Source organism: Hermetia illucens, chromosome 2, assembly GCF_905115235.1.
Source record: "Hermetia illucens chromosome 2, iHerIll2.2.curated.20191125, whole genome shotgun sequence".
Taxonomy (NCBI): domain Eukaryota; kingdom Metazoa; phylum Arthropoda; class Insecta; order Diptera; family Stratiomyidae; genus Hermetia; species Hermetia illucens.
Window position 1 is genome coordinate 143824872 of NC_051850.1, and position 14813 is coordinate 143839684.

Sequence of the window (14813 nt, forward strand, 5' to 3'; positions counted from 1 at the left end):
GCGGGTCACTTAATCCGTATGGATGAGGATGATCCAGCCCGGCAAATCTATAAGGGCATTATCTATGGTAGAAAAAAGAAGACGAGGTAGACCCTGCCTAAGATGGAGCGATAGCATAGGTAAGGACGCCAGCCAGCTTTTAGGAATGTCGAATTGGTGGACCTCGGCGCAAAACCGCGGTGTCTGGAGTTCCTTAGTAAGGCAGGCCTAGACCGAAAACCGGCTACGTACAAATGAGATAGTCCTGCACCCAAATATGCTTACATAAGAAACAAACAAAACCGCCCATACCTGAAGAGCCGAGCTTCCGGTTTCCCAACCCGTTATTTTCACAATCTTTCTACTCCTCAGACAGAATGTTGTGGGTCTGAGGGGTAGAGGATTGAAAAGCAAGTGAGCGGTCTTGTGTCCGCGGGGTCCTGCACCGTGTCCTTTTTAGGGACAAGGAAGAGAGGAAGGGTGCTATGTGTCAACCAACTGTGTTTACTGGTATTTTTTATACCAGAAATTCTGCACCTGATACAGATCAGGACCCTCCAGTTCTTCAAGCTGTTTACGGCTCGTCGAACCTCCTCTTCGATAACATTCAATAAAATTCATGCCCTCAGTATGTTGGGTTGGCAACTCCCAAATTCCACCTCAATAATCTTTTGCTTCCGTGAGAGAAAATTGAACGCCTGGAAACCTGGAACTTCACTGGTTCCTCACATACGTTGCAGAAAGTTTCTACTTTACTGTGTCGAGAATTTCAATTACGGATGTCTCACTGGGGATGTAATAAAGCAATGCTGGTTTGCGATTTGCTACACAGTCACGTACGCGAATTGTGGAAAATGCTCAACGATTCTCTGGTGCTGAAAGGGGCGGTAAGAAGTTGGGCATGCCCCCGCCGTAGTTCGTAGTAGGAACGGATGATGAAGAAGTTCATTTCTTTAGTCCGCTTCATCCGTTGCCTATGCGAACCGGTCGAAGTGGTCACCACAAATTGTCACGAAACAGCTGCAAGAGGTGGAACAATGTTTCTGGTCATTGTGGCGGCCCACGATTAGCAGTTTCGACACCGTGCTGCCCATTACGGGAGCCCGACTCAGTCACCTAGTCAGACGACTCCCGCCGGTTATCCATACCAGACCTTAAAATTCTCCTTCTCCTCATTTTTTTTTATTGCCTTTTATCCCTAACTGGCAAGTATGATGGTCGAAACATTACTAAACTGTTAAAAGTTTTCTCCAAAAATTTTAACGCAACATTCTTGAGGCATTGGAACAAAATTATAAAATGCAAAAAAAAAATGATTTTTGAAAATGTCTAACCATAAAGAAATCCCTACAGATAAGGCCTGAAAATCCGAAAGACCTATAGAAATTGTAATTTTTTTTCGTAAATTTTTTGTATTTTAATTGTTATTGTATTCTTATTTATACTATTTCCATTTTGGTGTCAGATTCCGGTATTAATTTATTTTATAGTTAATGAAAAAAAGAAAGGTAGAAATATACAAAAACATTTTTCAAAAAACAATAACTTAAAATTTTTTTTAAAAATGATTAAGTTTAGGAAATACAAAATGTTATTTTCGCTTTTCTTGTCTCTTTAAAAACAGGTTTTTCTGATCTTTTCTAGTAATTAACAATATTGATAAAACAAAAATTAATTATGAGCATTACATCTCGGGTCAGTTTAATTTATGGTTAGTTTACAATTGCTATAGACTTGAAGGTAACAATATTTACTAGAATTTTTCTACTAATATTAGATGTTTATCGGATCTAGTTTATTACATGCTACTATTAAAACTTGATAAATGCATTTTGAAAACAAAAAACCAAACCTATAAATACAGGAAAAAAAATTAGGAAAGGATATTATTCGCATATTTGAAATTTTTATAATTGGTTTTTTCCAAGCATTTTCATTTATATTTTTTGTTTTAAGTAATAAAATAATGTACAATGTAACCAACATAATTATGTATAATAATATTTAAAAAATGCCACAAACGCAATCAAAAATCCAATAATATATATATCAACGGAAATTTTGACCATTGAACTTAATATAAATCAATCAAAATGCCAAAATCAAAATTATAATTTACTTACTTCAGTCAATGTTTGGATTTTTTGTGGCCCTTCGTTTCTGTTATTATTTGGTTTCTGTTATTATTTGGGTCATATAAATCAATCTAGCATAAGACGAAATGTAAAATAAGCATTATTCTTGAAATAAAACTTGCGTATCATCATAAATCATATATTTAACTTCTGTGACAAATCAAAATAAGTAATCATGTTCATTTTTTCGTCTGCTTTTTCAATAGCTCCAAAAAATTGAAGGAATTTTTCTTCTAAACAATGAGGATTGATAAAAACTATCAAAGAAATGTTATTTGGATCCAACATACAATAGCCAATAACATACAACACAGAATATAAATGAAGTAAAATGAAATATGATAGTTACTTAGAAACTATTTTTCTAGGAACTTAACTGTTAATTTGTGATATTTTCGTGAGTTTTTAGAATGATGTATTAAAAAAAACGGTGTCATTCAGGGATTGTTTTTTCATTATTTATCCTCTAGATAAATTCATAACATTATAAATGTTTAGAAGCTAACATCGATTATAAGTATACCTGAACTAAAATATTAATAAAAAAATATGAGAGATAGACATTCCAAAAGAGCCGGTACACCGTTTGCCAAAACTGCATACCACAGGTGAGTTATGAATATTCCAATTTATACATATCTTTCCCTTCTAAAAATAGAATTACTTAACACGCTCTTACTTATAAGCGCTATCACAATTCTAGTATAGGTAAGAAGAAGTTAATTAGCAACGAACGGCGAAACGTAAAGAATCACGCACACACTGGCATCCATGTTTTTGAAGCCTTCAAAAATTACAAAAATCTATTTTTGGAAGTGGAAAAATAAAATATTCGAAATAAGTTTCAAATAACCATTGAAAATAATGCTTGCGAATAAAAGGAATTGTATAAGGTGTTTGGAGAAATGGGAGGTGGTTAATTTGCAAGGAAGAGTCAGAGTAATAAGGAAATTAACAATTTCTGAATCACTGGCATCGCATTAAAAATGTTGCACCAACCGTCAAAAATATAGAAAGCTTGTAGCATTTGAAAAATAACTTCAAAAAACAGCGTGTTCAATACAAAAACAAATCTCCAAAATACACAGTCATACAGCTTTCATATGGTTGAGAGTGGAAAAGCCTGGGCGGCGAAAAATCCATAGGCGCAGATCTAAAAATATTTCCTTGGGAAAATTCTATGTCTATGAGAAAATTTCGCTCTCGATTTCTTTGCCGCGTCCATCGCGCGTCCATACCACACCAAAATCTCTGGACACATACAAATTGTAAAATGCGCGCGCATTTTACGTACGTACCCAAACCAAGCGCTCAAATGACGCCATATTGCCTTTGATGCGCGCGGTATAGTACAAATTATTTTAAGAGTGTGTGAAATCGGACGAATTGGTGAATCGGTGAGACATTTTATTGATGTAATCAGCAAAGTATTATAATCTGAGATCTCGAAGCTCAGATCCTATTCACTTACACTTAATTCGAACGACACTAAGGTCTCGCGATCAGTAGATCACCAGCCTTGCTCCGACGTTTATTACGAAAATTATCGGTGACTCGGTGACAACTACACTGTGTATTTGTATTTTAGTTTGTTTATTTAAAAAGTAAGGGAAAAAATTATTAAAAAATTATAGACAAAAAATTCGCGAAATTTAGATAAAAATCTGATTTTTTTTCTGAACGCGTGTGAACATTTTGAATTTTATTTTTCTAGGAAAAAAGTTAAATAATTGCGAATACGAGTCTCACACGTGAGAGAAATTATAATCTGTGTGCATCAACGAAAAACCCTGTGGATTTCTTTAATTAATCGAATATAAAATCATAAAGAGGAAAAAATGTCTTCAGCAATAGCCAGATCTTCAAAATACTCTTATCGAGCCAGCTCAACTGGAGCTGGTGCTTCCGATGTTGCCATTGAATACAGTGCCGACTTGGCAGCCCTCTCGCGTTTGGAGGTAAGACCCGATAAAAAAATCAGTTAAACCACCGTTATGCCAGCTTGATGGACATTATTTTAAATAGTGAAAGTGTTATGTAATGATTCAGTGAAAGAAATGAAGAAACAATAATGGATTTGTTGGAAAAAAATTTAAAAAAAAGCAACAAAAAAAAGAGTTTTTATAAGTGATGAAAAATGAATTTTAGTTTTCTTTTGGATTCTATAATAAGAAAAATCGAATATACTACTATCATCCGTTTCATCCATAAAAAAACATCAAACGAATATAATATTAACATGAAACTAAATGTTCTTGCAGGATAAAATTCGTCTCCTCCAAGATGATCTTGAGAGTGAACGTGAATTGCGCCAAAGGGTGAGTACTTCAAATCGGCTTTTACCTTCGCCGCTTAAAATAAATAACATCAAATAAAAGACAATAAACAATTGTTCGATAAAATAGACAGAAATTCTTGTCGCTTTTAATAGCTTAGTAGATATGCTTGTATGCAATTTAATTTGCGCGGATGGTATTGGGGATCATTTCAATTCCACGCACACATATTTGCTGTACTAACTACATTGAACTTCAATCACTTGGAATTGTTACTGAACTCTGAAAATCGAACGAGATACTCTTGAAAATTTTCAGAAATAGCATTTCGAAAATCGAAATTGAATTTGTAATTTTTAGTTCCGGATTTTCTAACCTTCAAATTATAATTGGGAGAAAAGGAATTTGTTTTATATGTTCATGACGTAAAGGGGTAGCCCTCATACTACATTTGAGAAGGGGCGGGGGAAAGTTAGGATTGAACTTCCAGCCTCCAAAAACTTAACCGCAAGACTAAAATAGAAATTATAAGACCAACCAAAGTGGCTGCAATTTAAAATTAATGTAGTTCACCATCATACTAATTTTGGAAAAAAAAATTAAAAATATGGAAATAAAAATAATTTCCAAGACCAATCACTGACCTCCTGACCATCATTATGCAATTTTCCATTATACGCCATCCAACCCGATGAGAAGTATTTATTGATTTCCTAAAAAGACTGCCGTGAATACTATTCGGTAAAATATATTTAAAAAAAAAATTCTCGAAAATCTAAAATTAGTAGAGAAATATAAGTTTGACTCTCTCTAGCTCTCATCTCACCTCATTTTCACGTAAATATTTAATGACCAATGGATGAAATGTAAATGTGTGAAATTTTTCGGAATTTCTCGATTCCTAACGAAAGTTTTTTTAATACTATTTTCCTGGCTTCTGATCTGTATAGCTTTTTTTGCTCAATTTATGCGCGTTGTACAGGTCTAAATAAAAAATATCTAAATCTCTAATCTAAAGTATAAATAAAAGTACACACGCATGAAATGCTCAGGTTTTTTGTATGATGAAAAATACCTGAACGAATGAATGTATTTATCTAAATACCTCAAAGTTTTAACACTCACCGCTGTATTTGTATATTTAAAGGAGAATTATCCAAACTGCATTTGGTGGTGTTGAATATTTTTTTCGATAGAGTTAAAAATTGTATGACTCAGGATGAATGGAATGGATATCTATTACACCTTTGTATTTTTGGAGTTTTCTGTCAGAACGCTTTTATTTGTCTGGATTGTGATACTAAGAGTTTTGGATATGATCCAAAATTTGTATTCGAGAATAATCTACCGGCATAAAAAGTATATAAAGGATTATATCGAAATTGATTTATTAGATTTATTTATGGTTTAACATTAAATAAATTCATCAATGATTTTGGATAATTAATCGAGTTTTCAGTCCCTGAAGCTTGAAATCAGCAATCTATCAAAGAAACACTTAAAAAAAACCTTAAAAAGACATCTAGCCATCCTTCCTAAAGTGGAAAGACGTTTTTAATATTAAATGATTTATTTACCAATAATTTTCATAATAGTAGACAAAAGAAGCCGCGATTAGTACTAAACGGCTCAAAATATAACCATTAAATTATAAATTCTAATTCTAGAATTCTAATCTAAAATTGTATTTTTAAATATCTCATCCTAGTGAAGGCAAACTAAACAGTCTGTTTTCTTTTTGTCTGTAATCTAAAAAATTAAAATTGAGCGAAAATATCACTCACATGAAAATAATTATAATAATTTTAGTATATAAATTTAATGAAAAACCCTCGAATTTGATATATTTCATTTACCCAAGTAAAAACTAGGCATTAAAAATAAGGCACAATTATTCTGTAAAAAAAGCAGCTATCATTTTCTCTTTCTTCTTCCTTGATGAGAAACTGGTATTATAAATTTAAACATTCATTAAAGTCATCTGAAATTATAAACATACATATGTCATGTGCATTCACGATCTAATTTCTCAACTGCACATAAAAGCGTGGAGCTAATGGTTGACAGTAATTTGTATAATTTAAACCCGGTCTCGTCTTTTATCTTTCTTTATATTTTTACTTGAATTATAGTTTTTTCCAAATTATTATCACTGACCTGAAAACCATACCAACAATTAGAATGAATTATCACAGTAAGATGAGGAATTTTACTTCACAAAAGTCAAGATGGAGCCAAATTATAATCAAATTTCCTTTGGATCAAGAAGGCTGAGAAAATAATCAAACATAGCATTTCCTTCCTCGTAAGGTTTGCCAAATATCTAAGGAAACAAAATGGCTGCCAAACGTTTTTGACAGACAAAACAACCAGTTGTAGTTAGTCATCCCTTGAATCATGATTACTTTATATCCTTCCATATTTCACAGCCCATCTGCAAAGTTTTCACTTATGACTTCCCAACAGGAAAGAAAATATATAACACCCTCTTCATCTACTCCCACACCAACACCCAGAAACCATGCAATCTGATATTCAAAAAGTCTTTTCTTCATCTCCTCAGCGGCTGACTAACTCGCCACCATATTCACCTCTTTCAAAATTTCTATTAAGCGAATTTATTGCTTTCTCAAAACCCCCGCTTGTTCTTTTTATTTTCCTCTTTCTCTAAAACATTTTTAAAGAAATTTTTTCCTCCTGTATCTGTAGTTGTGCATCTCCACCCCATAATAATTATCATCATCATTGAGACACCTACACATGATTTTCCCAAGAACATGATCACTGCTCTACCGCAACCGGAATAACGTAAAACTCGCTCGATCAAAACGTGCACTATATTCAAACAGTACACACATACACATGCATTCAGGCATAGATTTCAAATATGAAATATATAGGAGCGGACAACTTGAAATATATGAAGAAACCCGAGTGTAACACATTTCCAAATTTTCTGACACTCTTATACACTGAAATAATTGTGTAAAAAGGTGAATAAGTTTTTTTCTTCTCAAATGAATTTAATTTTAGTTTTTTTTATTGGTTTGCTTCATTTCATTACTCCATTTTCCCGGATGATTTTCGAAGTTTCCACCTTCTCGTCATGTACCTGGCGATGAGGCAGATATTGAGCAATTTCGAAAGAGGATTGAACTAATCAAAAATAAAACAACCATAACAATTTTCAATTTTTTCAACATTCCATTACACCCCAATAAAACAAAATGAGAAAGAATATAATTTTCAGGTGCCTCCCTGAGATATTTCTGATGTTGGCAACTAGTTTAGTTGATCATTTCCCGAGTCACTTTGGAAATTATTTTATTTATTTCACTTAATTTTTTTATACACCACAGCCCGATACAGACGGTAACAAATATTCTTGAGGAAGAAAATTCCTCTTTAGAAATCTTGAAATAGATTTCGTATGCAAATTTATATACAACAGAATTATATGAGACGAGAATGCACGGTTAAGAAGCAAAGAAACACGGGGAGGATGATGTTAAATATGAGCATGTGGTTGTGCTGCTGAAATTTTCTTGTCTCTCACCTAGAATTATGTCACACGAATGATGATGATGCACAGAAATATGTAGATGTATGGCAAATATGATTATTTTTAAAACTGGAGCTGCTTTTTTACAGAAGGAATTTTTTCTAAATAGTTCAATGACAAAGTCTGTGATGGAGTTAAAAATAAACATTGACAATAGTTTCAAAGTTTTTGAGATATTTCTGTCAGAATGAACTATGCTTTTCAGTAATTGAAAAGTGCTTAGCATATCCTGTCCTAATTGAAAACAGCTCCGCGATATTACGTACAATTGGGAGCGACAACAAACAATTACATCACCGGAAAAGAGATAAATGAAAAGATTATATACATAAATTCTGAATGGTCCAAATATTTTCAAAATGAATTCAGCGAAATTCATATACTGAAAAACACTATATGTCTTGAAATTATCATATTGAAGCCAACATTATATAATGTTATAAATATAATTGAAAAAATCATCCCTATGCAAGCAATACCTTTTGGTCGTCCTTTTCGGCCTCCCTTCCCCTGAAAATAGTATTTCCAAATAATATAAATTGGCCACTCTCACCATCCTTGCACATTTCATTATCCAACGTAAATATATTTACAGGCAAATTTGATGCTCCTTCATTCTTCTCCCCCCCCCCCCCCTTCTTCACTTGTTAAAATTCAAAATAGTATCTTTTTTCTATCGATGACTTAAATTTATCTCAAACCTGTTTTGTATCGAGAACATTCAGATGTTGAACTACAATATCTTCGTATATTACATTACTCCTACAATAAATAAATTCGATCATTCCAGTAACAACATTATAAATGTTATCCACCAACTTGCCCAGGCAAAACAATTGATTCATTTCCATTTTCTTCGGGCCAAATCTTTAATCTTTGTCTATGTCTATTTCTTTCTCACTCCCGAGGGAGGGGGCCCTCTTCTTCCAAAGTTCGTTATTATGATTTACTATGATTTCTTGACTTTTCTCACTGGTAGAATATAGATCCAAACTAAAAAACATTTTCATAAATGGTGAAATCAGCAATGTTTAAGTATCTAAGGGAACCGTTTTTGGACGGTTGGATGGTTTATAGAAATATTACAGTACATACACACTACTGAACGATTTCGTCTGATTTCCTCCTTTTTCCGAAGATAGTCAATAAAACATCCATCAATCCATCCATTTCACAAAACAGTGAATAAAACAACAACTGTCTCGAGCAGCCTTTGGTATTCCCTTTGGCATATATCAATCAACAACTTGTCAAGCTTAAATCCTTTAGGGTGCAATAAAATCAATATTAATCCCAAAACTTACAATCCACAAGGTATTGATAAAAGTTGGCTTCAGTATGCAATTTGAATCAATGGAACAGTTCAAAGTTCTATAACTGAGTCGAGTACTTTCTACTAAAACCATCCCACATTGGGCGCCATTTCCAATAAGTTGAGTTTTGTGTTCCTCAAAAGACCAGCCCTCTTATTTGACAAAAATCTACTCCAGAATGATCTTTCAACCACATTAACACTCCATGCTGAATGCCTAAACCCTTGACACCAAATTTAGGGCAGTCAGTTCAACTACAAACTGAGACTACTTAACTTATGTAGGACAACCTTTGGAAAAACCAATGAAATGATGAAAGAAAGAAAATCACCATATTTTCACAGTATTTTTATGGTATTAGGGATAAAGCTAACTCACGACGCAGAAAAGGTGATCGAGCTTTGCTTTCAACCGAGAACAAGGGTGTATGATGACTTAATGTCACCGCGCTTTTTCAGGTGGAAAATGTAATGCTCAGCTTACGAGTATGATTTCTCGAGAAAATTGATAAAATGCTGGGGCACTAAACGTTAAATAGAGCGCTAAAAATTGTGTAGTAATCTGCGAAGTCTGTGAAAGGCAACTATAACGATCCAAAAGATGACCATTTATACTAATATCCAATAGTACTGAACGGAGAGAAAAACTCAGGTGCTTTTACGAAAGCTTTCTAGTTTGCTTCATCCGTTATTTACCAATATCGCGCAAAGCAACATCAAACAGAGGAAAAGGAAGTCGTAATTCCAGCAATTACGACTTTAGTTCGCCTTTTGTACTATAAATCCGCAGGTATTTACACAATAACAAACATCCACGACTATCGACGGGATTCGGACCCGGGGCATGACGTGGAGATTGCAAACCTGACGCCCCAGTCATCCTTATCATAGCCCCGTCAATTATGGGTTAATCTGATTCCGTAAAAACATACAATATGTATCTCTCAGAATCGACAATGACATCCTGAATCATTCCAAAAGCCGATCAGCGTGAAATAAGTAATTGTTTGGCCTATTTATTATCCTAAAACTATTCTGATACGCTACTCTTTGGATCATGGCAGATTATGAATATGAAGTGGTGTAACTGATTAAAAATCTTCCCGGGTTAAATTTTGTCAATTACAAGAGCAGAGCCATACCCGCTTCACTGGAGCACAACTCTTCAAAGTGAAAGTTAACACAATTTTGCTAATCAGTTTAGTAAATTTTACGACGATTTTTAAAAAAGAAAGTAAGAGGGCTGACCACGCCCACAGTACCGAACGAAACGAAACACCAAAAAAGCGGCTTCACTCACTCACGGCCTCATAATATCAATCATTTTTGGGACTTCCTCCTAGTTTTCTTCTCTAAGCCCCCAGCAAAATGATACACAAAACCTCACTCCTAGCAAAAATACGAACTTTAAACATATGAAAAATTCAGTCATTAAAAAAGTCATTTGCCATCTCAGTATATAGTATAGGATAACAGACTACAAAAATCAGAAAGGGACACTAAAAATGCCAATCTTCCTTCGTTTAAAATCGTTTTAAAATCTAAAGTTAGATGATGTAGGAATATTGTGATGGATGGAGGCATAGTAATAACCAAACACCTTCGTATTTCCATGAATATTTAAAGCACACTATCTACAAAGAAGAACAGAAAACAAAATGATCACAAAAGAAATGTTATTTACACAAAGATAAGGCAGCGTATTTCGGCAAAACTCAAACGAAAAAAAGCCCTTCACTATGTAGATAGAAAGTCCTGCAAATTATATCCATATCTTCCATATAGCGAAGAATATTAATCAAACCCTTTCTTTTAATACCCTACATGACCATATTCTGTGAAAAAAATGGCTCCCTCCTTTCGCATGTAAATTCAACAATAAATGGCGGGACTTGTTATTTGTTTATTATCCACTCACGACACCTTCTCACCAAATGTCGGGATAATAGGTCCAGCCAGGTGTAATAGACAGACACACAGATGGGCAGACGGACACCCACATATTGAATCGATTTTAATGAGGTTTTGTTTCACGCAAAACCTTAAAAAGGTAGAAAATTTAATGGCAGATTAATAAGGAAGAGGACAGAAAACTATACTTGAAGGAAACTCTGTTTCAGCAAGAAGAATGCGATATGCATTATTAACGCTTATTTCTAAGGAGGATAAAACAAGGAGTCTATGAGAAACTTCACTCAAGTTATTGCTTCTTGGATACAACTCTACCTCCAAGTATCATAAAAGGTCTTAAGAATTCATTTCTATCCGTCATAACACCATCTGTAGCTGCTCTATGCTGGTGCCAAGCAAAGGAGCAATTTCTCAATCCTTCTTTTTATATAAGTCACTTTATTCGGGTTTCAGAGGAGCTAGCCGCATTTATTCAAATTTTGTCCTCCAAAAACCTAGTCGCGGTTTCTCAAAAGTAAGTAGTTTAATCATCGAAAATTTCAAAAACCTTAGCAACCATTTCAAAATCACCTTGATAGCAAGTGTCGACGAGTACATCTAACAAGTGGCAAGTGATTATGCTGGCCCAATATTTACCACTTTCCTAGCTCCACCGTCGTTGATGGCAGAAGTCAACATGGAATGGTCTTTTACTCAGCCCCTTAAATCAATCTCAAGGACAGAAAGATAATCTGTGATAATACGACGACGGTTGTCAATAATACTAGTAATATACACTTTGCAGCCCAACAACTTTAGTAAAAGATTTTGTGGAAGGGAAATACTGATTGCAACAAATACCTGGCTGATTGGAAAATGAAACTGTCACCCAAGAAATATTTGATCATTAGAAGTGAGAAAGTTAAATTGAAAGGGAAAGGAGAAAAAACTGTAAAACATCTAAACCCTTCACATCAATTTTTTTTTCTTCACAAACCACGCTAAGCCTTATAAGTGAAAAATATGGCGAATCGTCTCCCCTCTAAAGAGAGCTAAACTCAACATGCTGAATACTCTAACCCGAACAGATGACTAAAAAATGATGGGGCACAACAGCTCTGGCATTATTTGTTATACTTTAATTTAATACGTTGTACACGGTTAATTGTCATTGACCTCTTTGTGAGGCATATCGGGTTAAATATACCTACGTGCCATCGTTACAGGTTTCACACAATGTCTTTCAGCCCTCTTTAGCACCTAGCCACAACGCCTTTTATTAAAAATAAGTCTTGAAACATAAACTATCAAAGAAGTATAATTCACCCCAAAGCAGGAAATAAAACTAAACCATTTATCAATAAAGTTATTGTCTCTAGAATAAACTTATAAGTAGTTTCTCGCAAATTTCCCTAAACATAGTAATATGTTGTTCCCCACTTTATTTGAACAGATATTGGAACGGGGAACTGGTGATTTTTTCAGATTTTTCGTTTTAGATAGTTTTTCAGAATAGGCCCGTGAAATAAATATCTCTTTAGAGCCCTCATACTCACTACCTTATATATACTGCCCACCTCTCCAACGAATGTAAATTGGATTGGAAAGTACTAACCAAGACCTTTCATTTGATACCCCACATGACCTCACATGCTACAACCATTTCTAAGAAAATAGCATGCGACAAACAGACAGGCAATGAACCGATTTCAATAAAATTTTGTTTTACACAAAACTAAAAATAAAAATTATCTTCTTACTATATTCCGCGATATGGCGGTCTAGATAAAATGACCATGCATGTTGGTTGTGTTCTTAAATTCAGAAAACCTATCTCGAAGTCAAAGGCAATAGTAGTCATTTTACTACATTTCATGGCTCTCCATGAAAAATCTTTTCCTCCTATAAGAAAGTACAAGCGTCACTTATAGGATGATCGGGGCTCGCAGCTAAACCTCTGTCAATAGTGAAGTTTACCTTATCATTGTAGCGAGTGCAGTAGTAAGCTACCGTACCACAAAAAGAGGTGAATGTAGCTTGCATAATACGAAAATCAAGACAGAAATACCTTGGAAATGTCGCTGAGCATTCGAAGTACGTTTAAGTAAAACTGATTTTATTGTATTATCCTCTGAATAGCCTGGTACCAATCAATATGGAAATAATAATTAGTAAAGAAAAGACAAATAAATTTCTGTACATTCCCTCCCAAGGGCCTCATTCTACCGCCATGAGACAATCAAAAATAGCAAAACGCTTTTGCACCATAAAGTGGAAACACCAGTCTATGCTAAGTGCTTATGTAGCGTACATACCAGTGGATGCGACTACCTTTGCTATCTTTGGATATCGACATCCAGTTGGAACCAAGCATAAGTCCACCCCCGGGTTGACCGAGCTCAAAACCCGATTCAATTTAATCAAGAAGTAAAGATACTTAGGAGCCTCATATCTAATTTTGTGAAGGCCTCATTGAATACAGACCTGAAGATAGACGCAAAGTGAGATTGGTTTTCATCGATTTCCTAGGAAGGAAAACTTGGAATTAAGCAGAAGAAGCATGCATTTTGCCCATAATATACTTAGATATATATATCCAATTTATTTTCGCTCTATTTCATCAAAAACCCCTTCCATTTTCGATGATCGGAACCACCAATATATATAGTGTAAGATCCGTTCCAAAATGAAAGGTACATTATTTTAATTAATTAATAAGAAGAAGAAGACGGAAGACTTTTGAATAGCCGCCGTATAACGTTCTCCATTCATCGGGAAATAAGTTTGAACATAAGAGCAAAAGTCATGCCGAACATGGTGGATGATTTTGAAAATGTAGTTTTCTATTAAAAAGTTTCCTACTTAAAGCTAATCATAAAAAAAATCTTGGAAAGGAATCAATAATAATCGGAGGTATGATAAACTAATTGGTTAAATGTCTGCCTCTCGACATTGCAGTTCGGGATCAGATCCCGGTCGCGAAATGTATATTGATATCTTTGTGTCTGTCCCGCTGCTTTAAGCTTATCACTCACTGTAATAATATTGGAACTGATGGGAAGACGTATTGTAAATGAAATGAAAAAAAAAATCATGTATCCCCCCCCCCCCCCAAAGTAATGAATGGCAGATATATAATTTAGGAAAATTCTCATTTACATTTTGTGAATATATTAGTCATTATCTGATTCAAAATATTCAAATAAATCGGTTTACTCATAACCTGTCTTATAAATTCATTTTCAAATCGAAATTAATTTAAATCAAAAATTATATTTTCAAATATTTCAAATTGTAAACTATATCCTCAATTATTTTCAGTAAATTCTCTCGATTAATCAAACTAATATTTCAATATTCATAACACATTGGGCCAGAAATATTTTTAACTTCCCTACATTACTCATAGTAACATTGTATGAAAAGAAATATTATTTTCCAAATATTTAATTTTATCTTTCAATTTGGCACCGAAGTCATGTTAACATTTTGAAATAGGGGTTGTAAATATTTTAGCGGGCTTTATATTGCACCGTTGCTGGGTGCAATCACCACCTTGTTTATTAATAATTTATATGAACAATTGCGAATAATTTGGTGCTTTTTCAAAACTATGTGTGCAAATGAAAATTAGAACAGTTTCCTCAAAAAAAAATGAA

The 14813-nt window shown here is 34.0% G+C and overlaps 1 protein-coding gene across 1 annotated transcript in view; it reads left to right on the forward strand.

The window, feature by feature from the left end:
* The first annotated feature begins 3562 nt into the window (after positions 1 to 3562).
* The window catches only part of LOC119647571 (paramyosin, long form), a 36192-nt gene continuing 24941 nt past the window's right edge, over positions 3563 to 14813 (forward strand). Inside the window, exons 1-3 of the mRNA XM_038048570.1 lie at positions 3563 to 3718; positions 3829 to 4072; positions 4376 to 4432. Of these exons, the coding sequence (XP_037904498.1) occupies positions 3953 to 4072; positions 4376 to 4432 (177 nt within the window). The 5' untranslated portion in view covers positions 3563 to 3718; positions 3829 to 3952. The remainder of the gene's footprint in view (positions 3719 to 3828; positions 4073 to 4375; positions 4433 to 14813) is intronic.